General features: G+C 37.1%; 1 protein-coding gene and 1 pseudogene across 1 annotated transcript in view; one reads left to right on the plus strand and one right to left on the minus strand.

The window, feature by feature from the left end:
- The window catches only part of LOC115801477 (uncharacterized), a 97,012-nt gene extending 90,294 nt beyond the window's left edge, over nucleotides 1-6,718 (minus strand). The window contains exons 1-4 of the mRNA XM_089909575.1: nucleotides 6,592-6,718; nucleotides 5,867-5,910; nucleotides 764-890; nucleotides 428-521 (exon numbers count right to left, since the gene is read on the minus strand). Of these exons, the coding sequence (XP_089765701.1) occupies nucleotides 428-521; nucleotides 764-890; nucleotides 5,867-5,881 (236 nt within the window). The 5' untranslated portion in view covers nucleotides 5,882-5,910; nucleotides 6,592-6,718. The remainder of the gene's footprint in view (nucleotides 1-427; nucleotides 522-763; nucleotides 891-5,866; nucleotides 5,911-6,591) is intronic.
- A 14,271-nt stretch (nucleotides 6,719-20,989) lies between these two features.
- Nucleotides 20,990-22,513, plus strand: LOC115803311 (protein phosphatase 1 regulatory subunit 12A pseudogene; annotated as a pseudogene).
- Nucleotides 22,514-27,525: the final 5,012 nt, after the last annotated feature.

Genomic DNA, 27,525 nt, shown 5'->3' on the forward strand with positions numbered 1-27,525 from the left:
CTACAGCTGCATGCTCTGAAAAATGCTTTTTCAAATTCTGTTTCGTTTCTTTAGACTCTAATTTTCTCTGAACTTTTAAAAACAGTAGCAGTATTTGACATTTAATTCTGTAATGCAACCTGTGTTCTTAGAAGGAATTTGTCTTCTATTGCCTATTAAGCCTTTTCATAAAATGCATTAAATATATTAAACAAATATTTAATACATAATATATACACATACAATCAATAAGAAATAGCAATCCCCTATAAAGGTTCACAGTTATTTAATTGATTAATTATTTGTTGAATGCCTACTAAATTCTCAGCATAGGAACAAAGAATAGGAGAATTCACTAAGGAGAGAAACATAAGCCTCAGGCATCAATCAATTAAAAAAAAACCTGATATTTCACTTCCCTTGTCGCCCATCTGCCTGATCTTCATATGGATAGATCCAATTTGGTATGTCTCTCTTTATGATCCATGGATCTTCTCCTTGTTCCAACTTGGAGATGACATCTGGTTTGGAAACTGGATGCCCTATTAAATGGAAATCAGAGGAACTGGGATAGACTGCACAGAAGGCAAAAGAGAAGGTGCGGTTTAAGGAGGTCTACAATGAAGTAGTACATTTGGCCCTCAGCAAAGTAATGACCTCCATTGGGGAAGGTACGAAGATCATAAAAGTCATTATATATGTCAGGAACCACCTAACCACAGAGACTGATAAGGAAAGGCACTTGATTGGACAAGTCTGAGTTATACAGGGAAGTCATCCTTACCCATTGAGACCAGGTGGCTGTAGTTCTCCAGCATCACATCCCTGTACAGGGTCTTCTGAGCAGGGTCCAGTTGCTGCCACTCCTCCTGGGTGAAATGCACAGCCACATCCTTGAATGATACTAACCCCTGTAACAGTATATTCCTGTTAATCTAAAGTGATCATTCTTATCATCTCTAATATAGTATGCAAAACTATACCTACATCTAGTTTTGTATCAGAGTATTTGGGAGAACCAATGTAAAATCCTGCCTTTGGCAAGAAGACCCAGACAGTACAGGAAAACAGAAGAGGTAAATCATAAAATGCCTACCTAATACAAATGGTAATTTAAGGGCAGCATTAAAGCAGCTGAGAGGAATTTTGGAAAACAATTCAAGTATGTAATAATAAGGAAACAATTACTTAAATTTGATGGAATAATATACAGCTCTTTCAACATGTGGAAATACTTACATGAAAGAATAAATAAAAAAAACAGCATAAGTTAATATGTACACACTGAATATAACTATGAAAGTGTATCTCTGCGCACTAATAAATTAGAAAAGAAATAGCATTACATAAAGATTTGAGTTTAATATAAAAAAAAAACATACAGCTGAGAAGAAGATGTATTATTCAATGAATAGTACTGAAACAACTGGACAGTTAACAGGAAAAGAATAATGTTGAAGCCATATGTTAGAGACTGAATTGCATACCCTGAAAATTCGTAAGTTGAAGTCCTAACCCCTAGTACCTCAGAATGTGACCTTATTTGGAAATAGGGTTACTGCAGATGTAATTAGTTATATGAGGTTATTAGGGTGGACCCTAACTCAATATGACTGAGGTCCACATCAAAAGGAGAAATCTGAACAGAGAGAGACACACACACACAGAGAAGACAGTATGAAGAGACATGAGGAGAAGATAGTTATCTACAAGCCAAAGAGAGAGACTTGGAACAGATCCTTCTCTCACAGCCCTCAGAAGGAACCAGCCTTGCTGATACCTTAAGTTTTGACTTCTAGTCTCCAGAACTGTGACACAAAAAATTTCTGTTGTTTAACCCACACAGTGTGTGGTATTCTGTTAGGGCAGCCCTAGCTGCCATAATAAAATACATCAATTATAACTAATACAATGATATCTTATGTCTTGGAAAAGAGAAAAATATATATTCTGGATGGAGTAAAAATTTAAACTCTAAAAATACCCAAAATTATATAACAACAAAACAAAACCTGGCTGGGAAGATTTTTATTAATAATTTTTTTAAATTAATGTATTTATTTTTGGCTGCATTGGGTCTTTGTTGCTGCACGCAGGCTTTCTCTAGTTACTGGGAGCAGGGGCTATTCTTCCTCGCGGTGCACGGGCTTCTCATCGCGGTGGCTTCTCTTGTTGTGGAGCATGGGCTCTAGGGGTCACAGACTTCAGCAGTTGTGGCACGTGGGCTCAGCAGTTGTGGCTCGCAGGCTCTAGGGCGCAGGCTCAGTAGTTGTGGCGCACGGGCTTAGGTGCTCCGCGGCATGTGGGATCTTCCTGGACCAGGGCTCGAACCCATGTCCCCTGCATTGGCAGGCATGTTCTTAACCACTGCGCCACGAGGGAAGCCCTTTATTAATAATTATAGAAAAGGATTTTTAAAGTATAACATATAAAGAAGAGAAAAGCCGCATTTAGAGAATCAGAGAATGTCAGAGTTCTTGAAGATTCTAATCCAATCCCCTCATTTCATAGGAAAGAAATCTTAGCTTCTTCTAAATCTAACAGTTCTCCTATATATATGCAATAGTTAGGAATATAATGAAATACATCAATTATAACAGCAATATTGAAAAACACACTTAAGAAATATGCAGGAAACATTCACGAGAAAACTATAACAAATTATTGACATGACACTGAAATAAAGGACTTGGGTAACTGCAGAGCCAGAGGTGTTTCTGGAGGGTAAACTATTTTAATTATGCCACCATTATGTATGTTCATAATAGTTGTCACCTAATAGTGGAATCTGAGTGATTTGTATTATTTTAAACTACTTGGAGGGTTTTCCCCTAATTATTCCATTATTATCAAATATTGCTTTCAGAATGAAAAAAAAATTAAATATCAACATTCCCCTGCTTAAAAGACTCCTTTGGGTCCATCCTTGCATATATAATTAGTCTCATCTCAATCATCTCAATGTTAAGGTTTCTCTCACCCCACATCAAGTATCATATTCACACCATCAAGCTGCCAAGCATTCAGTTTGTTCCCATAACAACCCCTTTAGTTTTCCCACTTTACATATGAGAGAATTGAGGATTACAGTGGTTAAGTCACTTCTTGCCAGAGGTTACACTGAATATATGACTGATTAACTGTCAGATTTAAAAGCTGGTGTCCTGACTCAGTAGCTGGGTTCTTGACCACTGTACTTATTCCACAATGCCTTCCTTGATACTGTAAACAAGACCTTTTATATTTTATTACCTTAATGCCACCTTCAGACAAACTTGCCATGAGACACCCTCCGCTTTAGTTTTCCTCAAATTCTCAGCCTTTTCTACTTTTTCAAATGCTGTTTCCTATCCTCATCCTACTTCCTTCATGATCCAGAGTTTAATAATCTTTTAAGACTCTTATCCTTGACTTATTTATAAAGCTGGCTGCTCCCCCTTATCGACTATAAAAGTCCCTTGCTCCCATGTCTATTATAGAGCTTTTATGTGTTAATGTTAGTTTCCACATCTGTTCACCCCATTTTTCTCTGCATTCTTCCCAAGAAAAACCATGTGTAACTCTTGAGATATTTCACAGCCAGCCAGCACCTGTGACATATATTGACTACTCAAGAAATGTTTGCTAAAAAAGAATGAATGAAAATTATAGAGAATAAAATAAATTTCATGCTTAGTTAAGAACAGTTTTGTGCACTGTCAATAATATTCTTGTGATCTAAAGAACAGTAACATGTGGAAGATAAATGTAGAATGTAGAGGGAAACCATTCTGATAAGGAAATTAATAAACGTAATGCTGACATTCTAACTTTGCTTTATCAATGATACTAGAATGCTTTAATATACTAAATATGTATAAATTTTGTTAATTTTGAGTAAAATAGTGCATAATCAGTGGAAAATTGTACTTTCCAATCAGCTACAAGCAATTTTTACTGCTTGAGTGACTGGAAGAATGGAAGAGATGGAGGAAATGGAAGGGGAGTAGGTGTTAAGAGGGAGAAAAGAAAGATAGATATGTATGAAAATGATGACTTCACTTCTGGACTGTATGGAAAAAATATAAATCTTTCTTCCTGAGCTAATAAGCAAGTTAATTAGCCATGATAGTTGGATTTATTGGGCCAATAAAAAATCCATTTTCATCTTTAAAGCAGCTCTAACAGAAATATAAAGCCAACCAGATAAGTAATTTTAAATTTTCTAGTAGCAACATTCAAAAAATTATTTTCAATAATATATATTTATCCCAGTATATTCAAAATATCATTTTAACATGTAATCAATCTTTAAAAATTATTAATGAATTTCTGCAATTATATCTTCAAAGCCCACTATGTACTTTACACTCAAAGCACACTTCAATTCAGACTAGCCAATTTCAAGTGCTCAATAACCACATGAGATATTGGACAGCACAGCTCCAAAGCTACTGAGACCCAAAAAGGAAAAAAACCTGTCTTTTCACAATAGAACTCATTTGTTAAGCTCCACTGTAAAATATACATAAGAACTCCTAATGCAAAAGCTGATTCCAAGATTTGACAATAATAATGATATAATAATAATAGCTAATACTTAAATATAAAACAAACCATCCCCAGTTACTGTTCTAAGTGTGGTTTTTACTCAATTTCCACAACAACCCTATGAGGATTACAATCTCCATTTTACAGATGAAGAAATAATTCCAGTCCACAGGGTATACTATGGATCTGCTAAAATAATAAAGGAGAATTCTATATACCAGCATAGGAAGATATTCAAAATGCATACAAAAATTTTTATACTGGACAGTAAAGTTAAAAATCAAGTTGCAAAACAGAATGTTTACTATAACATTATTTTTCCCCAAAAAAGGAACAAGAAAGTAAGAGACACCCCTGGCACTGGTACTATTACACATGTATGCTCCATCACAAGGTTAGAAACAAATGGTTAATACTGATAATCTCAGGAGGAGGGGAGTTTAAGTTAAAAGGTACCTCAGTGTTTAAATTTTTATCTTTTTATATAGTTAAAGATTTTTATACCGTATATATAGTGAATATTGGCAGGGAGAAAAAATAACAGACTGTTAAAAACAGAAACACAGAGAAGGAACTAGCCCCAAGTTAGACAGTAATCCTACAAAATCTGAAACCATAGTAAAGGGTACAGAGCTTCAGTGACCCTTGCTCTCCAAAGCTCTGCCAGACAATTATATTTCAAGAACTACTTTTTGAAAGAAATATGTATTTTGGAAGACCATTCAAAATGTATCCATCTTATATTATCTAGACTTTATCGGTAGAGAAAGCTGGCCAATAGGAAGCCTCTATAATCAATCTGGTCCTCTAAAGAAGAGGTCAACAAACTTTTTCAGTAAAGTATATATTTTCAGCATTGCAGGCCATATGGTGCCATTGTACTACAAAAAAAGCCATAGACAATATGTAAACAAATGGCATGGCTGTGTTGCCAATAAAACTTTATTTACAAAAACAGTTGGAGAACTGAATTTAGGCAATAGTTTGATGACTCCAGCTCTAAAGGATAAAGTTAAGGACTTTGGCTATGACATTATGATAACTTCCCTCTAAAAGAAATCATTCTGTGATACAGCTACAAGAAATTTATAATTGCATTTACCACAGGAGTGTTGGAAAGAACACTGCACACTCCACCACCTAGAGAAAGACCCAAAAATGAAATCTTAGTCTTATATGGCAAGAAATAATTTCTTCCCATGGGAAATGTATCTGTCTACATATTACCTAGCAACTCTTTCTAGGTCTGGGTCTTTATTTTGGCTGTCTTTCCCTGATCCTAATTTTAGCTATCTTCATTTTTCCATTTGATTGTATGAAGAACCAAAATAAGAAATTAAAAATTAAAGAAACTCACCTGGGACTTCATCATTTTCTGTTCTCTTCTAAAAAGGTAGATGCCTGAAAAGGCAAAATTGGTGATCAGAAGGATGTTTTCACAGATCAGACGCAGACTGCAGGTTCCACATTCACCAGTCTAGAAGCAACTACCACAGAAGTCAGGTAGATGTTAGGCCAACCTGTGGGAGAAGACTGTTCGGTCTTTATACAAAGATCAGCACGTATCATGTGAAGGAAGTCCTCTTGTGACTACATACTATGATCATACAGAACTTGGACAAGGTTTTTTAATTTAATTGTATAGATGTGAACATATGTTTCCTGTTGATTTATTAACAATTTATTTTCTCCACTATGAACCAGCAATTCCACTCTAATGTTTTCATAAGGCAATACACACACACACACACACACACACACACACACACACACAAAGATGAAGCTCCCCGGCAATAAGAATGGGTAATGAGCAAATGAAAAACTGAGGAATGTATTCCCTTATTCCCCAGAAACGAATCAGCAGCTGAATTCTAATAATCTCCCAAGAGCTCTCATATTTTCCTTCAACTCAGCAGACTTTCCTGCCAATCAATATTCATGGACCAAAATGTTAATTTTAAGATGTTTTCCATTTAAATTTTTATTGCTGATTTCAACAGTATGGTTGTCTGCATAGAAAAATGGTGGTATGTTGGAACCACTGATACAACGGAATATACCCTAACGTAAGAAGGTACATACCTGGGAAATCCTTCTCAGTCCCAGAAGGAGTCAGGTAGGTAAGACTTAACTGGTTCAGAGGAAGTGGGTGCTCCCATGATAGACAGACTGTTTTATATGGGGTATTCCAGGCTTTGTCAAAATAGATCTGGAAGGAAACAACCAGGAGAAATAGTCATACTTATCTCTGGGCACCCAAGAGGTGTTCAATAAATGTTTCTTGAATAAAATACAAAATGATTTCAATAAACTTAGAAAGAGGTAGGACGAAAATCACACTTTTCATAATAATCCTATCTTTTTTGATTTGTTTGGTCTTGTTTCAAAATGATCATTTTTATGCGGGGCACCAGACTAAGGGCATAATGGTTGAGAAGAGATTTGACCTTTAAAGTTGCGTATGACCTGTGGAAATTTTAATGTATGTAAAAAACAGTAGGGCTGATCATCAAGATTCCCTGATCCCGTTACTGCTCCCTCCAAATCTCTGAATCCTCGGACCTAGCAATCACATACCCCACAGATCTGCCCCATGCCCACCACATCACTGACTGCCACATGGATGCCCTCATCATTTAGTCCACAGCCTCCCTCACCAATCACTGATTCCTCAGAGTCCCCTAAATCCCTGACCCAGTCATCACCAGTCAGTCCCCCTACACACCATTTCTGATCCCACAGACAACCCCGTCACTGACACACCGTTATCCAATTACTAACCTCACAGCTCACCCCATCCCTGACTCCCAAATAAGCCCAACCCTAATCCTACATACCTTCCCCACCAGTGACTCCATCAGTCTCCAATCACTGACACTCACGGACCCCTACCGTCCCATTACCAATCCAAAAGACTCACTCCTCACCACACATGTCCGCCTTCTGACCTGCAGTTCCGTTATCAGATCTAGAAACGCCCGTCACGGCTTAATCCAGGACAGCTGTCACATCCATAGCGGCGAACTCTCACGCTTCCTGTCTGGGTGAGCAAAGCACTGGGCTCCCGGGCCTGCGCTGTTCCGTACCGGGCAGCTTTGCCCACTCCGCACCCTGGGCGGCTTTGTTCAGGAGACAATATGGCCGCTCCCATACGCTGTGTCTCAGTGGGAACCGCCATCTTGAGAGGCCGGCCGGTTCCGTACAAGCAGAGGAATTCGGTTTATTCGGAGGCTGGGCTGTACCACCGCGGCAGCGAGGGGAGGGGGAACAGATGACATAAAGGAGAATTATACAAACCAGTAACATGCAAAATTTTGCAGAGAGATTTTATAGGAGGACTGGGTAAGAAGTTTGAGTGAATGTCCTCTATTAGAAAGCTTCATTTGGTGGAAGAGGAAGAATTTGGAAGAGTAAAATATTCTCATTGGAGACTTTACCTAAAAGTGTTTGTAAATGGCACAGCCCTCTACCGGGAGATTCTACTTTCTGAGAGGGGTGAATGGAGATTCCACTGTGGGAAAAAGGGGCCAGAGTGATGGAAGAGTTCACTGAGGAGCAGAGAAAGAGGACACACAGAAATAATGAACTTTACGCTAAAAACGATTATAAGGAATTCTCTAGGGGAAACTACTACTACTGCAGTAACAAGTTGCAGAGGCCGACTGAAGAAAATAAAGTGAGAGGGAAGAGGAGATGAGAATCAGAGACTAGGAGAAAACAAGAATAATGGGGGAAGGAGAAGCTTGTGGAGACAGAGAGATGGGAAACTTAAGTGTGAAAAATGGAAGCACAGGAACAGAAGTGGGAAACCGGACACAACACGGGAGACTGAGACCGAGAAGGAGGAGACTAAAACAACAGAAGGAAAGAAAAGAGAGGAAGAGAGTGAGGAGGTTAGACTTCAGGGGAAAAAATCACTTGATTAAAAAAAAAGAACGAACGAAACACTTATCGTAACCTTTACCTTACATCAAGCTTTTTTACTTAAAAAAAAAGGCATACTAACAAACTGATGTTTCCTGTACATAAACAGATACAATTTTGAATCATAGATTTCACAACAGCCATGATTTCTGGCTTGTGTGTAATTAAATGAGCAGCAATTTTACATTAGCAGTTTTGTTTCCCATGTCAAATAAAAACATGTCTGGATTTAGATATGAAGAGATTTTATTCAGAAAGATTATTGCAATAGGGAGAATGCACCAATCTCAGAAAGCTGCAAGCACCTCACAAAATCAAACAGAAAAAGGCTTTTCTTTAGTAGGGAGGTGTAAGAAGGGTTAGCAGGAACTTTCAAGAGATGGAGGTGTGCAAGTGGCAAAACCAGGGTACTTTAACAGGAAATGTTTCTAGGGTCTTCGGATTCTGAGAGTAAGCTGCTGAGGGAGGATGTTGCGCATATCCTTACCCTTTAATGTATGTTTAAACTTGGGGGCAAGCCAAAATTTAGGAGTATGAGGGGAGGAAAAAGGCCTAAAATTTCGTCAAGACAAAGAAGAGGGTCAGAAATGGGCAACCAACAGCACTCCAATTTAAACTTCCACAGTTACATCAATCTTTATTGAACGTCTTGTGCGTAAGACACAGTAGTCACTCACTGTGTTATGCACTAAGGGTATAGTAATGATTAATTCAGAATCCTAAAGCAGTGATACCAGTGGAAGTTGATATGGGAAGGGATCAGATTGTGCAGAGCCATGTAGAAATTGTGAAAATGTTAGCTCTTTATCCTAAGCATGATGGGAAGCTGTCCTTATTTTAATATTTAATTTAAAAAGAAGGTAGAGAGGAGTCCTCTCCTATAATAAAAGAAATAAAAATTAAAGCCACAGTAATTTACTATTTCTCATCTATTACCTTGTTAAAAAAAAAAGTATTCTTAGTTTGGAAATACACAGTGTTAGTAGAGTCATGGGAACCTGGAATTCTCATATGTTACTCATGGGACAGAAAAATGGTATAGCCCCTATACAGAAGATTTAGCAATAGTTAACAAAACTATATGTATTCATTATCTATTGCTGTGTAACAAATTACCTGAAATTTAGCAGTCTGAAACTATATACATTGTTGTAGTTAACTGTTTCATAGTTTCTGTGATTGGAGAATGTGGGAATAGCTTAGCTGGGTGGTTCAGGTCTAGTCTGTCATGAGGTTGCAGTCAAGCTGTCAGCCAGGGCTGCAATTATTTCAAGGCTGAACTGGAGGAGGATATGTTTCTAAACTCGATCAAGTAGCTGATGACAAGCCTCAGAATTTCAATTTCCAAGCTCAGTTATTCACCATGGGGGAATTTCCTTCGGCTACTCTATTATCCTCATGACATGGCAGGGGTCTTCCCTCTCAAGCCTCCCTCTTAGTATGGAAGCAGGCTTCTACCCACACCAGTGAGTCAAGGGAAAGATAGTGAGAGAGCACACACAAGATAGAAGCCATAGTCTTCTTATAACCTAAATTAAAAATGACATCTCATTACTTCTTTTGTATTCTATTTCCTGAAAGTGAATCACTAAGGGTGCCCACAATCAAATGAATGGGAATTGAGCTCTACCTCTTAAGGGGAGGATTATCAAAGCGTCTAAAACCACAACACTACATGTAAGCTTTTGCCTTTTAACTCAGAAACTCCATTCCAGGAATATATCCCAAATACACATTGGCAAAAAAAAAAAAAGTTACTCATTGCGCTACTATTTTTAATACCAAAAGACATCAGTCAACCCGAACATCTACTAACAGGTCTAGCTGTATAAATTACAGTATACACACAAAACAGTACTATTCAGCTGTAAGAGAGAGACAGAGAGAAGTGTCTCTACGTACTAATATGGAGGTAACTTCAGGATATAATGTTATATGAGGGGAAAAAAAGTAGAAAAAAATGAAAATAGTTTGTTATTACCATTTATTTTCTAAAAATGTGAATATGTATACAGTTAATTCTACTTATTCATGGTAGCTATGTTCAGTTAAGTTGCTGCAAACACAGAATTAGTGAACACTGAACCATTTCTCCAAAGGGGAATAAATCAACATAAAATAGATTATAATCTTAAATTACAACTTTGTATAATTAAGATTATAACCTTAAAAATAACTTATGTTGGTGGATTCTATTTTCTTTATTTTACCAAAAAAAACCCCAAGGTTCAGAACAGTTAAGTAATTTGCCTGAGGTCCAGTAACAAAGGCCAGAGTTAGATTCAAACCCTATCCAACTGACTCCAGAGCTGGAGTTTCTTGCACTACACTGAACTGCCCCTACCATCCCCATCATCTGTTCTTCTCTGTATGAGAGCTGAAACAGGAAGGCAGAGCATCCCCTTGTTTAAACTCAGCTGGGAATGTGTGCATGTGGTAACTCAAATTTTTTGCTACTCTGTGCATGTCTGCCAATGACTGAAAAAGCACTGTGAGTATCGATTTTGAGATTATAAATACATTTTAGCAAGTAGGTGAATTTGCTGATACAGAATCTGTGAATAATGAAAATCAACTGTATGTTTACCTTAAAAATAAAAAGCAAATGATGGAAGAATAAGCCATCAAATAAAATATAATCTACAAAAGGTATTATTAGTTATCTATTGAATTGTAGCAACCTACCCCAAAACTTAGTGGCTTAAAACAACACACATCTATTGTTTCACAGTTTATGTTGGCCAGGAATCTGGACATGGATTATCTGAGTCCTCTGCTTCGGGGTCTTCTACAAATCTATAATCAAGGTATTGGCCCAGGCTGGGGTCTCTTTCATCTGAAGACTCAAATGGGGAGAGATTCATTTCCAAGCTCAACTACACGATTGTTGGCACAATTTAATGCCTCAAGGATTGTTGGACTAAGGGCATTCATGTCCTTGCTGGTTGTTGAGAGGAAGCCACCCACAGTACTTTGCCATCCAACTTACAACTTGCTTATCTATGGAGTCAAGAGAAGAGTCTGTAAGCAAGATGGAAGTCACAAACTTTTATAATCTTATTATCAATATATAAATGACATCCCCTCTATGTTGCCATATGCCATTGGTTAGAAGCTGCTTACTTATGCAGAGGGTATTACAAAAGGCCATGAATATCAGGAGGTGGGAATAACTGGCTACCTTAGACACTTCCTACCCCAGGGAGGAAGGAAATAAGATAGAAGGGACAGAAATCATACCTAATTTTCTTTGAATATACCATGTTCTGTTGATTTGACTTTGTAACCACAAAAAATTTTACATAATTATAAAACAAAATTAAATTTTATAAACCAATTCCAAACTTCTGTTTCTGATCAAAGTGAAGTAATAGGGAACGGATGGGAACTTTCACCTGAACCAATGGAAAAACCAGAGAAGTGTATGAAGCAATGGCTTTAAAGGTATTAGACATCAGGCTGTGAAGGACAGTGACCCTTGAGAGATGGGAAACAAATTGAGGTGACCCCTCTGCCCAGTTTACTGCCTTGAGAACACTTCTAGGTATGACACAGGACAAGAGAGTCCAGGCAGGGGCCAACAGACTTCCAGAGTGGAGGAGAAAGAACTAATAGTACAGAAAGACCAAGGCAGCTATATTCACAGAGCAGAAGCCAAAGAGGAGAAAGCTGCACAGAAAGAGAGCTCCAGAGACTTGCAGAGGGTCCACTTCTAGTATTTAGGAGCGTACTGGTCAGTGCATAAATGTAAGGAAAATCAGAGTCTGGGAAAACAGACACCAGAAAGGAAGGAGGAAACAGTAACTGAAGCTCACAAAAAGTCAAGATTAATGCCTGTCCCCACCAGCCAGACTGGAAAACTTTACAATTCCCTGGCAAGAATACACAGAAGGGTCTTGCCTTAATAGTGGGAAATTATTAGCTCTGTATTTAAATCTTGCTCTGGTGCCACCTAACAATTGTTTCCAAGTAACCTAACTGAACTACAGAAAAAAGCTTCAAAAATATGTATTGGAACACAGAAGTATCTATCATCCAACAAGGTAAAATTCACAATGTCTACCACTAAATCAAGAATTATCAGGCATGTATAGAAACTGGAAAATGATACTCATAATGAAGAGAAAAATCAGTCAAAGAAGAAAAAACAGACCAGAATTGAAAAAGATGTTGGAAATTGTAGAGATAGATATTAACAAGTCACTATAGATCTTGCAGTCATTAAAAGGATAATGTGAGAATATTATGAACAACTTCAGCCTCATAAATTTTGCAAGGTAGAAGAAATGGACCATTTCTTCAAACACCAAAACTCAACTAAGATGAAATAGATCATCTGCATGATCCTGTAACTATGTAAAAAGTTGATTTTTAAAGACCTCACAAAAAAGGAAAAATGGTTTCACTGGAGAATTCTACCAAAATTTAAAGAATTAACACTGATTTTACACAATCTCTTCCAGAAAATAGAAGAGGAGGGAATACTCCCCAAATCCTTTTATCAGGAAATTATTACCAAAACCATACCAAGACTGTACAGTGAAAGAAAACTACAGATCAATATCTCCCATGAATGTAGACATAAAAATCCTCAAAAAATATTAACAAAATTCAACAATCTATAAAAAAAAATTATACACTATGACTAAGTGAAATGTATTCCAAGTATTCAAAGCTGGCTCAAAATAGAAAATTAACCAACAAGATACAAACAAAAAGTAAATGATTATACCAATTGACACAGAACAGGCATTTGACAAAAATCCAATACTCATGAATGATAAAAAAAAAAATTCTCAGCAAAATAGTAACGGAGAGGAATTTCCCTAACTTAATGAAGAGCATATACCAAACAAACAAAAATCAAAAAAATACAACCCACAGAAAATATAATACTTAATGATGAAAGATTGAATGATTCCCCTCTTAGATCAGGAACAAGACAATGATGTTTGCTCTCACCATTCTCCTTCAACATAATACTGGAAATTCTACCCACCAAAATAACACAAGAAAGAAAAATTAGAAGCATACAGATTAGAAAGAAATAAAACTGTCCATATATGCAAATGATATGAATGATTGTCTATGTAGGAAATCCAAAGGAATTTACCAATATTATGCCTAAAACTAAGTGAGTTCAGCAAAGTAAGAGAATACAAGATCAACACAAAAATCAATCACATTTCTCTATACTAATAAAAACATGCAAACACAAATAAAAACAGTACCATTTTTAATCACTCCAAAGAAATTGAAACACTTAGGCTTACACTTATCAAAACATGTAGGATTTTAGGAAGAAAATCACAAAATGTCATTAAAAGAAATCAAATAAATAGAGATATACCATGGTCCCTGATATGAAGACTATAAACAATAAAGATGTTAATGATGCCCAAATTGATCTATAGGCTTAAAGCAATTTCTCTTAAAAATGACAGCAAGTTTTGTTTTGATATTTGTAGACTTAGACAAAATTATTTTAAAATTTATATGGTGTTCCTTAAAAAAACTAAAAATAGAGTTCCCATATGATCCAGCAATCCCACTCCTGGGCATATATCCAGAAAAGATGAAAACTCTAATTTGAAAAGATACATGCACCCCAATGTTCATAGCACCACTATTTACAGTAGCCAACACATGGAAACAACCTAACTGTCCATCAACAGATGAATGGATAAAGAAGATGTGGCACATATATACAATGGAATATTACTCAGCCATAAAGAAGAATGAAATAATGCCATTTGCAGCAACAAGGATGGATCTAGAGATTATCATACTAAGTGAAGTAAGTCAGAAAGAGAAACACAAATATCATAAGATATGACTTATATGTGGAATCTAAAAAAAGATGCAAATGAACTTATTTACAAAACAGAAATAGACTCACAGACATAGAAGACAAACTTATGGTCATGAAGGGGAAAGGTAGGGAGGAATATATTAGGAGTATAGGATTAACAGATAGACACTACTATATATAAAACAGATAAACAACAAAGACCTATTGTATGGCACAGGGAACTAGATTCAATATCTTGTAATACCCTATAATGGAAAAGAATCTGAAAAAGAATACATATATATATATGTATATATATATATATAAATGGATCATCTTGCTATACAACTGAAACCAACACAACACTGTATATCAACTATACTTCAATAAAAAGTTGCTTGTTGGGCTTCCCTGGTGGCGCAGTGGTTGAGAGTCCGCCTGTCGATGCAGGGGACACAGGTTCATGCCCCGGTCCGGGAGGATCCCACATGCCACAGAGCGGCTAGGCCCGTGAGCCATGGCCGCTGAGCCTGCGCATCTGGAGCCTGTGCTCCGCAACGGGAGAGGCTACAACAGTGAGAGGCCCGCATACCGCATAAAAAAAAAAAAAGTTGCTTGTTTTGATAAAAAAACTTACATGGAAAGAAATAGGCCCTAGAATAGCTAAAACAATCTTGACAATGAAGAAAAAAGTGGAAGGAATTACTCCCACAACTTCTATTAAACATTGTACTGGACTTTCTAGTCAGTGCAATAAGGCAAAAAAGAAATTAAAACCGTCTGGTTGGGAAAGGAAAGGGTAAAACCACATTCACTTGTAGATAACATGATCTTCTATGCAGAAAACCCAATGTATTCTACCAAAAAATGGTACTAGAACTAATTAGTAAGCTCAGGAAGGTTGAAGTATACCAGATCAATATACAATAATTAGTTGTACTTCCATATACAATCAATAAATAACCAGAAATTAAACTTTAAAACATCTACAGTAGAATTTTTAAGTATGAAAGGTTTGGGGGCAAATCTGACAAAAGATGTGAAACACCTGTACACTGAAAACTATAAAACAATGCTAACAGAAATGAAACACTTAAAGGAGCTACATCACATTCATGTGTCAGCTCATTATTTTTATAATGTTTAATTCTGCAAATTGACTTATAAGTTCAGTGCAATCTATTCAAAACAGCAGCAAGCTTTAGAGGAGAAACTGACAAGGAAAGAAATAAAACTGTCACTGTATGAGGACAGTTTTATATTCACACGGAAAGGAAAAGGACCAAGAATCGCCAAAACAACTTAGCAAAAAAAAAAAAAAATTAACTTTGAGGCTTAACACTACCTGATCTCAAGGCTTATTATACACACACTGCACACACTGCAATAATCAAGAGTGTGGTATTGGTGTAAAGATAGAAAAATGTATAAATGAAACAGAATAGATAGTTCAGAAATAGATCCAACTGATACAATAACAAAGGCAATTCTGTGCGGGAAAGAATCACCTTTTCAACAAATAGTGCTGGAATAATTGGATATCCATAATTTAAATTGAAACCTTAATCCATTCTTCATACTACATACAAAAAAATTAACTCAAAATGGCTCATAGCCCTAAATATAAAATCTAAAACTCCTAGAATAAAATGTAGGAGAAATTCTTTGTGACCTAGGATGAGGCAAAGATTTCTTAGTTGATACCAAAAGCACAAATCATAAAATAATAAATGATAAATTGGACCTCTGGTATTCAAAAGACACAATTTAAGAGAATAAAAAGAGAAGCCACAGACTAGGAGAAATTGTTTCCAAGTCATATATCTAATAAAGAACCATCAGCCAGAATATATGAAGACCTCTAACAACGAAATTATTTAAAACTGACCAAAAGATTTAAACAGACACTTCACTAAAGATATACTGATGGCAAATAAGAGTAGGAAAAGATGCCCAACATCATTAGTCATCAGGGAAATGCTATGGTATCATAATGAGATGCCATTAATCACTTACTAAAATGACTATAATTTTAAAAACTAATATTACCAAATACTGGCAAGGATGTAGAGAAATGAACTTTTACACACAGCTAGTGGGAATGTAAAATGGTGCAATCCCTTTGGAAAACAGGCAATTCCTCAGGTTAAGTGTTCACTGACTATATGATCCAGCCATGCCACTCCTAATGTTTATCCAAGAGAATTAAGTATTAGGCATGTGCCCAATACAACATACAACATCCAATACATGTGCATGCAAACATCTGTACAGGAATGTTCATAGCAGCTTTATTTGTAAAAGCCAAAAACTAAAATTAACTCTAATGTCCATCATAGGCATCCATACGATAGAACACTAATCAGCAACAGAAAGGAATGAACTCTTGGTACAAATAGAAAATCGGATTAAGTTCAAAATAAGTATGCTGAGTGAAAGAAATCAGTAAAAACAAGAGTGCATACGTTATGATTCTACTTATATCAAATTCTAGAAAATGCAAATGAATATATAGTGGCAGAAAACAGGTCAGTCGTTGCCTGGGGATGAGGCAGAGAGCCAGTTGGGGAAGAGGAATTAATTTCCAAGCGATAAGAAGAAACTTTGGGGGATGATGGACATTTTCATTCCCTTGACTGTGGTGACAGTTTCACTGGTGTATACATAAACCAATGTTATCAAATATGTGCGATTTTTTGTCTATTAAATCTCAATAAACCTGCTTTTAAAAAACCCTACAGCATGCCTTAAAATGCCCTACATTATCTTCCTCAATTTTTTTGACATCATTATAAACCACTTCCCCTCATTCATTCCACTTCAGATATTCTTGTTCTTCTTCAACTCACTTTCACTTTAGGGCTTTTGAGAATGCTCCTCTTACTAGTATACAGATTTATCACTACTCTCACCAATTACCATAGCAAATAAGAAATATTTAGATTATCTCCCCAAAATGAAAATACCTTTTTCTTCTGGTCTTCCCTTCTCTCCTCATCTTTCTTACTCCCAACTTACCCACACCTTAAAAGCTTTCTGATGTATAAAATTTTGGGTAGGGCTTCCCTGGTGGCACAGTGGTTGAGAGTCCGACTGCCAATGCAGGGGACACAGGTTCGTGCCCCGGTCCGGGAAGATCCCACATGCCACGGAGCCATGGCCGCTGAGCCTGCGTGTCCGGAGCCTGTGCTCCACAACGGGAGAGGCCACAACAGTGAGAGGCCCGTGTACCACAAAAAAAAAAAAAAATTGGGGGGTAATTCCACTCAGGTTATTAAATGAGTAAAACTGTTCATTGACTCTATCATTTAGTTGTTCAGCAAATATTCAGTGAACATCTACTATGTGTCACGCACTCTTTTATAGCTTCAGCTATATCATTTTAATACAGCTAAATATTCCTGTTCCATTCATACTTAAATGCTACCAAAATGGATAGACAATAAACAATAAACAAGATAAATTACAATATGACAAAAGTACCATTTAAAAAGTGAAATAAAACAAGGAAAATTAGGAATGCTTAGGGGAGTGTTGTTGTATCACACATGGAGGTCTGCTACTCTTAGAGAATTCTGATCTAACCAGTCATCTAAGAACTCAGACTCATAATACAGTGTAATTCTACAGTGATAGAACACTGTATAATGATAATTAAGAGTGTACGCTCCCTAGCTCTACCAGAAGAAAGAGAATAATAAAGATTAGAGCAGAGATAAACAAAATAGACAATAAAAACCAACAGAGAAAATTAATGAAACCAAGAGTTGGTTCTTCAAAAAGATCAACAAAATTGGCAAACCTTTAACTAGACTGACTAAGAAAAAAGAGAAGAGATTCAAATAACTAAAATCAGAAATGAAAGAGGGGACATTACAACTGATTTTACAGAGCTAAAAAAGATTGTAAGAGAGTACTATGAACAACTGTACACCAACAAATTGAATAATCTAGATGAAACAAATTCCTAGAAACTCAAAACTTACCAGTACTAAATCATGAAGAAATAGAAAATCAATAGATTTAAAACCAGTAAGGAGATTGAATAAGTAATCAAAAACCTCGCAATACATAACCCTGACTACAACTGTTGGGGGCACTTTCCTCCACAGTAGAGGTCAAGGAGACATGAAGGTCATATTTCACCCCATTAGAGATGAAGAGTCTGAAACGCAAAGAAAAGCAAGATCTAGACAAGCAAGACAGTCTAGAAGATCAACACAGCATAGACTGATCTTTAGGAAGCTGAAAAAACAATATGAAGAAGTCATTGTACCCAAATCAGAGAACAAGAAAAAGAAAAAGGGGGAAAAGGAAAGCAGGATAAAGAGAAGGAAGAAGGAAAGAAGCAGAAACATCTAGAGAAGATAAATACGAACAAAAGTACTTCAGAACATATGATAAGATTTATCAGCCTTGTCTCCCAAGGCAATAGAAATAAAAGAATAAACAAATGCAACCTAATCAAACTTATAAGCTTTTGCACAGCAAAGGAAACCATAAACAAAATGGAAAAAGACAACCTACAGATGGGGAGAAAATACTTGCAAATGATGTGACTGACAAGGACTTAATTCCAAAATATATAAACAGCTCACACAACTCAATAACAAAAAAACAACCCAGTCAAAAAATGGGCAGAAGAGCTAAATAGACGTTTCTCCAAAGAAGACATACAGATGGCCAACAGACACATGAAAAGATGCTCAACATTCTAATTATTAGAGAAATGCAAATCAAAATTACAATGAGGTACCACCTCACACCAATCAGAATGGCCGTGATTAAAAAGTCTACAAGTAATAAATGCTGGAGAGGGTGTGGAGAAAAGGGAACCCTCTTACACCATTGCTGATGTAAATTGGTGCAGCCACTATGGAAAACAGCATGGAGGTTCCTCAAAAAACTAAAAATAGAGTTGTCATATGATCCAGCAATCCCATTCCTGGGCATATACCTAGACAAAACTATAATTCGAAAAGATACATGCACCCCTATGTTCATAGCAGCATTATTTACAATAGGCAAGACAGGCAACCTAAATGTCCACTGACAGATGAATGGATAAAGAAGATGTGGTATATATATATATATATATATATATATATATATACACAATGGAATACTACTCAGCCATAAAAAAAGAACGAAATAATGCCATTTGCAGCAACATGGATGCAACTAGAGATTATCATACTATGTAAAGTAAGTCAGAAAGAGAAAGACAGATGCCATATGACATCACTTATTTGTGGAATCTAAAATATGACACAAATGAACTTATCTATGAAACAGACTTACAGACATAGAGAACAGACTTGTGGTTGCCAAGCGGGGGTGAAGGGGTGGGGAGGGATGGAGTGAGAGTTTGGGATTAGCAGATGCAAACTACTATATATAGAATGGATAAACAATAAGGTTCTACTGTATTGCACAGGGAACTATAGTCAATATCCTGTAATAAAACATAATAGAAAAGAAAAAAAATTTATCAGCCTTACAGACAAGAACTGACTTCAAGTTCAACCACTCCATCCTCTTCACTTTCTTTTTTTTTTTTTTTTTTTTTGTAACTTGTTAGCTTGTTTATGTCTCTCTGGGCATCATTCCCCACATGTGGGGCCCAGCTCTCTGGAACCTTCACTGGCCATCTTTTCCTCGTTTCTCCCCTGGGCACCAGAACCGCGTAGGTAGATACATCCATGCGTCTCCCGCATCTGTAGACGCCTCCTGCCTCTTGTGCTATTTGGCCAAACTCTGAGGCTCCCCCGGCATCTTCATCTCCGGGTCTGTCCTGATGGGGCCTTCCTCCCTGGGGTAGTAGTGCAGGGGATTGGGCCACAGTTCCTCGCCGATGATCTCAGCAATCCTGTTAGACCCTGGGCAGTTGTGGTCAGACAACCAGTTGAGGAAGTTAAGGCTGGTGGTGTCCTGCCTGCAGTTGGGGGCTCCTCATTCATAATCCCAGAACCACTGGACGGGAGTGGAATGAGACGCCCTATATCCAGCAATGCTAAGGTGATACTCCTTAATGATCATGTCATTCCAGCAGCAGGTGTTGTTCTGAAAGAAAAACATCAACCTGCAGTGGTGCCTGGGATGGCCCAGTTCCTGCACCTCCAAATTGATCATGCAGCTGAGCGTGTCTTCATCTTGGTCACTGATCATGGCCGATATCTGGGAGTGGTTCATAATGGCTCTGGCCCATAAGCCAGGAATGCCCTGGATGATGGCCCTTCTGCGATCCAACTGAGGATGCAGCCTCTGACTGATATTGCACTTGCCCTGCTGGCTTGGGCATTCAGAGTGCTCAGCTCTAACTGCAGGGCCCCAGTGCCTCCAGCAGGGGCCGGGCAGTCGTGGGTCCCAGTTCTGGCTCTTCCTGCCCCTGCTCCTGGGGCTTCTCCTCCCGCTCCTCCGCCTGCATCTCCTCCTGCTCCTCCTCCACCACCACCTCCACCGCTTGCAAGATGTCCTCCACCAGCAGCCCTAACTCCTCCCGGATGCCCGCCACCTCTCCCTCCTCCAGGGCCCCACCTTGCTGCACGACCTCCACCCTGAAGATGGTGGCCTCCTTGCCTGACCCACCAGCTAGTGTCCGTGCTGTACCCACCTCCCCCACCGCACCTGGGGACCCGCAGGCCCCTGCTTCCTGAGCACCCCCTCCCACAACTAGGATGACCCAGGGTCCCTGGGCAGCGCTGCCTTCCCCAGACCCCGCCTCACTCACCATGTGGCCCTGGTCCTGAGCTGGGGCAGCTGCGAAGGAGCGGGAGGTGGAAGCACAGCACGTGGCCTGCAGAGCAAGCAGGCCCAGCGACCAGAGTCACCCTGCGCCGCGGACCTCGGGGTGGGGGGCGAGGGCATCCTGTTCACTTTCTACCATGAACAGTTCACTCTACGATTCAAGTCATCTAAACAGGCCAAACAATCTTGTAGGTATAACTTCTGCGTATTCCAGAAGATTAACAAAAGAAAATGAAAAAGAGGGAGAAAAGAGAGAAGAAAAAGGAGAAAACAAGCACACCCTAAATCAATCAGAGAGCAACAGTGACCAAGAGAGAAAAGAAGATCTACAGGAGTTTCATTTTGGACACAAGATAGAGATGAAAATGAAAAAGAACAACAATCAGATACAGATGGGAGATCCAATAAGAAAGAAACTTAGGTGGATTCCATTTCTAGATGTGAAACAAGTTCTATGTCATCTAGTGATTGGTATTAATTCCTTGCTGGGTTGCTCTGGATCATACAGTTACTTTAAAAAAAGAAAGACTTACAGTAGCAGGCTAGAAAAGGATGACTTACCTGACTTTAAAAAGCTTTATGAACAAATTCGAACTGAAAATGAAAAGCTGAAAGCATAGCTACATGATACATATAGGAAACTGACAGATCTTAAACTGCAATTAGAAAAGGCCACCAGAGACAAGAAAGATTTGCAGATAGGTCACTATTGGAAGTTGGGAAAAAAGGGGACAGAGAGCTCTAAAAAGAATATCTCAAGTGAAAGAAGAGCTCAAAATGTTAACAGATCTAAAAGCAGACAACCAGAGGCTAAAGGATGAAAATGGGGACTTGAGCAGAGTCATAAGCAAACTTTCCAAATTAAATAAAAAGCAGCAAGTAATGGAATTGTACATATTTGTAATCCCATGGACCGTAACTGAAAGTCACTGGAAACTGGGAAGGATCCTTGGAGGCTATCATTTTTGGATATGCTGCCAATTGCCTACTTATCTAGGATTTCTGTTTCATTTTGTTTTTCTTTTTTTTTCCTTGTATCGAGATCATTGTTTCATGTTAATGCAGCTGCTGAGAAGTGGGGTTTTTCATTTAGTTATTTTAAATAACTGAGAAAACTTGTGTACAACTCCAGCATATAAAGAAAGTGTTCAAGGCCAGATATGCCTCAGATATTTAACCAGCAAGCCTTAGTTGTACGTAAATACTTTTGTGTCAACAAAAACTTTCGGCTCTCACAGAAGACAGTTATTCAGCATTTTTTGATCTGCCAGTTTTCAGTTTTTCAATATTTAGTTTTTTTTGCTTTACATCTAAGTTTGGGTTTGTATTTTTTCTTTATAACTCTTCATGTGGCAGACATTTCTATGTTTTCATACCTTTATCATTTACAGAAAAGAACATGTGCTCTTCTGAGATTGTTGTTAGATGCAGGCTAATGCTGTGTTGTCCCAGCTGGAACTGAGTTGCTTGGAGGAACATTTTTTTCTCATTGTTTGTGCAATATGCATTTATTTCTTATATGAATGCTTTAAAGTCAATTGAGATTAGATTCTTCTAAGTCCTACTTTCTGCCTTCACTGGTAGGATGTTGTTTCTGTTGTTTATTATTGTAGAATAAGAGATTAGACTCTGTAATCTTCACATTCATTTTGCAGGTACTGAGTGATACTGTATATATAAGTGTGTGTTGCTTGATATTTAGAAAATCCAATGGCACACTTGACTATTTTCTTATTTCAAAAATCTGTTACCACAAGTAGGCTATTCCATAATAGTGTTAAAAACAAAATTTGCTAACAATGTGATATAAAGACTTTAAAAAGTACCCTATCTTTACAAAACTTTTCTACTGTAAAGTGCTTTTATTTTCAGTTTTCATTTGATAGTTTTCAACCACAATTTAAGTTGCATAGATAAATGCTTCACATTTCAAATACCTATATTTATCTGAGTGTTGTCTAAAATTGTTGTGCTAGCCAAAGTAATGCTATGAAGTCATTTCCAGATTTAACCCATGAGTTAATGTTAAATGCATTGTTATTGCCATGGGAAGAGGCACTGACTTTGATACTACCAGCATGTCCAGACTATACATGTACCAGTGACCTTTAAAAAAAAAAAACCAAGTACATAATGAATATGGCTTTTATTTGGACAAATAGCTTTATATTTTAATTAAACCATGCAAAAAATATTACATCTTTCTAGCATGTAACTGTCTCCTTATCCACTGAACATTTCAGACTTTTGAATAAATTGTACATTGGAAAGCTTATGGTCACTAATTGCATTACTGATTGTAGTGTATATTACACAAAATGTGAATTTGTCCCCCCTCATTTTAGAAGGTCACTGTGTTCTACTGCCTATCTGAGATTATTCTGGGGTTGGGAAAGAGTGTTTTCCCAGAAGGATTGTAAGTCTTCTCTCTCGATGGGTTTTATGAAGACGTGAGGTTATGTTCTTACCACCAAGCTCAGGATTCTAGATATTTAAAGGTACAAGGATAGTTATGGGAATTTTATTTTGATTTGAACTATATGAATAGAACATCTGAATATAGAGAATTTCCATGATCTTATGAGGGCATAAAATACACATGTAATTGAACAGTTTGAGTGACTGTACAACATTTACATATGAAAACAGGAATAAAATTAAGAAAACAATTTCATTTATAGTAGCAAGAAAAAGAATAAAATACACAGGACTAAAGTTAATCAAGGAGACAAAAGACTTGTACATGGAAAACTACAAAACATTGCTGAAAGAAATTAGAGAAACACACAAACGGAAAGAAATCTCATATTCATGGACTGGAAGATTTAATACTGTTAAGATGTAAATATCCAAAGTGGTCTACAGATTCAATGTAATTTCCATCAAAACTCCAATAATGCTTTTTGCCAAAATAGAAAAATCCATCCTAAAATTTATATGTAACCTCAGGAAACCCTGTATAGCCAAAACAATCTTCAAAAGAAAAACAATGTTGTAAGTCTAACACATCCTGATTTCAAAACTTATTACAAAGCTACTGTAATCAAAAGAGTGTGGTATTGGCATAAGAAAAGACATATAAACCAACGTAATAGAACAGAGAGGACAGAAACAAACCCTTGCATATATGGTCAAATGATCTCAACAAAGATGTCAAGACCATTAAAAGGGGAAAGAACAGTCTTTTTCAATAAATAGCGTTGGGAAAACTGGATAGCCACATGCAAAAGGATGAATTTGTACCCTTATCTAACACCATATATAAAATTACCTCAAACTGGATCAAGGTCCTAAACAAGAGCCACCTGTCAAAGCTGCCTTTCAGAAATGAAGGGGAGATACTTTCCCAGACAGCAAAAACTGAGGAGGTTCATCACCACTATACCAGCTTTACAAGAAATGCCAAAAGGAATTCTTTAAGCTGAAATGAAAGGATACTAGCTAGTAACATGAAAATATAAAACACAATTGTAAAGGTAAGTACATAGTCAAATTCGGAATATTCTAATACTATCATACAATGGTGTATTAACCACTTAACTCCAGTAGAAAGGTTAAAAAAGATAAAAGTATTAAAAATAACTGTAGCCAAAATAATTTGTTAATGGATATACAAATAAAAAGACATAAATTGTTACATTAAAAACATAAAATGAGGGGGAGTAAAGGGTAGTTTTGTATGCAACCAGGTTATCATCAGCTTACAATAGAATAAGATATTTTATGTGAGCCTCATGATAATCACAGCAAAAACCTATAGCAGATACACAAAAGATAAAGAGAGGGGAATCAAAGAACACCTCTAAGGAAAATCATTAATTAACAAAGGAAGACAGCAAGAGAGGAAAAAAAGAAATACAAGACAGTCAGGAAACAATAAGATGGCATCAATAAATCTTTGCTGATCAACAATTACTTTAAATTGATTAAATTATCCAGTCAAAAGGCATACAGTGGCTGAATAGATTAAAAAAACAACAACAAAACAAGACCCAGTAATATGCTGCCTACAAGAGACTCACTTCAGCTTTAGGAACATGTATAGGTTCAAAGTTACAGAATGGGAAAAGATATTCCAAGCAAATGGAAACCAAAAGAGATCAAGCATAGCTATACTTATATTAGACAAAATATACTATAAGTTAAAAACTGAAACAGAGACAAAAAAGTTCATTATATAATGATAAAAGAGTCAATTAATCAAGATAATACAATATTATAAATATATATACACCCAACATCGGACTACCTAAATATTACGCAAATACTAACAGGTCTGAAGAGAGAAATAAAACTACAGTAATAGTAGAGGACTTCAATACCCCACTTTCAACAATGGATAGATCATCCAGACAGAAAATCAACACAGGAACTTGAACTACATTTTAAATCAAATGGACACATACACAACATTTCATTCAACAGCAAAGGAATACACATTCTTCCCAATGGCACACAGGACATCCTCCAGGATAAATCATTAGATCACAAAACAAGTCACAGCATATTTATGAAGAGTGAAACCATATCAAGTGTCTTTTCTGACCACAGTGGTATGAAACAAGAAATCAATAACAGAAGCAAAACTGCAAAGCTCACAAATATGTGCCCACCCTTGACACTTCTATTGAACATAGTACTAGAAGTACTAGCCAGAGCAATTAGTCAAAAAAAAAAGAAAACAGCCATCCAAATTGAAAAGTAAAAGTGTCTCTGTTTGCAGATGACATGACCTTATATACAGGCATACCTCAGAGATATTGAGGGTAAAGTTCCAGGCCACTGAAATAAAGTGAAGAGTGCAAAAAAAAAAAAAAAAAAGAGTGCAATAAAGTGAGTCGCACAAATGTTTTGGTTTCCTAGTACATATAAAAGCTATGCTCAAAATAGAGTCATGTACCAAAATGTTAATTGCAGCTCTATTTACAATAGCCAGGAGATGGAAACAACCTAAGTGTCCATCATCGGATGAATGGATAAAGAAGATGTGGCACATATATACAATGGAATATTACTCAGCCATAAAAAGAAACGAAATTGAGCTATTTGTAATTTAGCTCAATGGTGGATGGACCGAGAGTCTGTCATACAGAGTGAAATAAGTCAGAAAGAGAAAGAGAAATACCATAAGCTAACACATATATATGGAATTTAAGAAAAAAAATGTCATGAAGAACCTAGGGGTAAGACAGGAATAAAGACACAGACCTACTAGAGAATGGACTTGAGGATATGGGAAGGGGGAAGGGTAAGCTGTGACAAAGCGAGAGAGTGGCATGGACATATATACACCACCAAACGTAAAACAGATAGCTAGTGGGAAGCAGCCGCATAGCACAGGGAGATCAGCTCGGTGCTTTGTGACCACCTAGAGGGGTGGGATAGGGAGGGCAGAAGGGAGCGAAACGCAAGAGGGAAGAGATATGGGAACATACGTATATGTATAACTGATTCACTTTATTATAAAGCAGAAACTAGCACACCATTGTAAAGCAATTATACTCCAATAAAGATGTAAAATATATATATATACTGTAGTCTATTAAGTATGTAATAGCATTATATCTAAAAGCATGTAATACTTTAATTTAAAAATAACTTATTGCTAAATAATGCTAAGCACTATCTGAGCTTTCAGCAAGTCTTACTTTTTGTTGATGGAGAGTCTTGCCTCAATGTTGATGGCTGCTGACTGATCAGTGGCGGCTACTGGAGGTCGGGGTGACTGTGGCAATTTCTTAAAATAAGACAACAGTGAAGTTTGCCACATTAATTGACTCTTCCTTCACGTATGATTTCTCTGTAGCATGCAGTGTTTGATAGCATTTTACCCACAGAACTTCTTTCAAAATTGCAGTTAATCCTCTCAAACCCTGCTGCTGCTTTATCAACTAAGTTTAAGTAATATTCTAAATCCTTTGTTGTCATTTCAACAATCTTCACAACATCTTCACCAGAAGTAGATTCCATCTCAAGAAACCACTTTTTTTGCTCATTCATAAGAAGCAACTCCTCATCCATTACAGTTTTATCATGAGATTGTAGCACCTCAGTCACATCTTCAGGCTCCACTTCTAATTCTGCAAGAATTACCAAAATGTGACACAGAGACAAAAAGTGAGCAAATACTGTTGAAAAATGGCACCAATAGATTTGCTCAACACAGGCTTGCCACAAACCTTTGGTTTGTAAAAAACACAACATCTGCAAAACATAATAAAGTGAAGCATGATAAAGCAAAGTATGCTTGTACAGAAAACTAGAGACTCTACCAAAAAACTTGTTAAAATAATAAACAAATTCAGAAAAGCTGAAGGATACAAAATCAATATGCAAAAATCAGTTATTCATCTATATACAAACAATGAACTATTGGAAAGAGAAAGTAAGAAAACAATCCCAGGGAATTCCCTGGCAGTCCAGTGGTTAGAACTTAGTGCTTTCACTGCTGAGGGCCTGGGTTCGATCCCTGGTCAGGGAACTAAGATCCTGAAAACCACACAGCATGGCCAAAAAAAGAAATCCCATTTACAACAGCATCAAAAACAATAAAA

Source organism: Delphinapterus leucas, chromosome 3, assembly GCF_059928025.1.
Source record: "Delphinapterus leucas isolate spDelLeu-1000000601 "Yukka" chromosome 3, BTC_Dleu_Yukka2, whole genome shotgun sequence".
Taxonomy (NCBI): domain Eukaryota; kingdom Metazoa; phylum Chordata; class Mammalia; order Artiodactyla; family Monodontidae; genus Delphinapterus; species Delphinapterus leucas.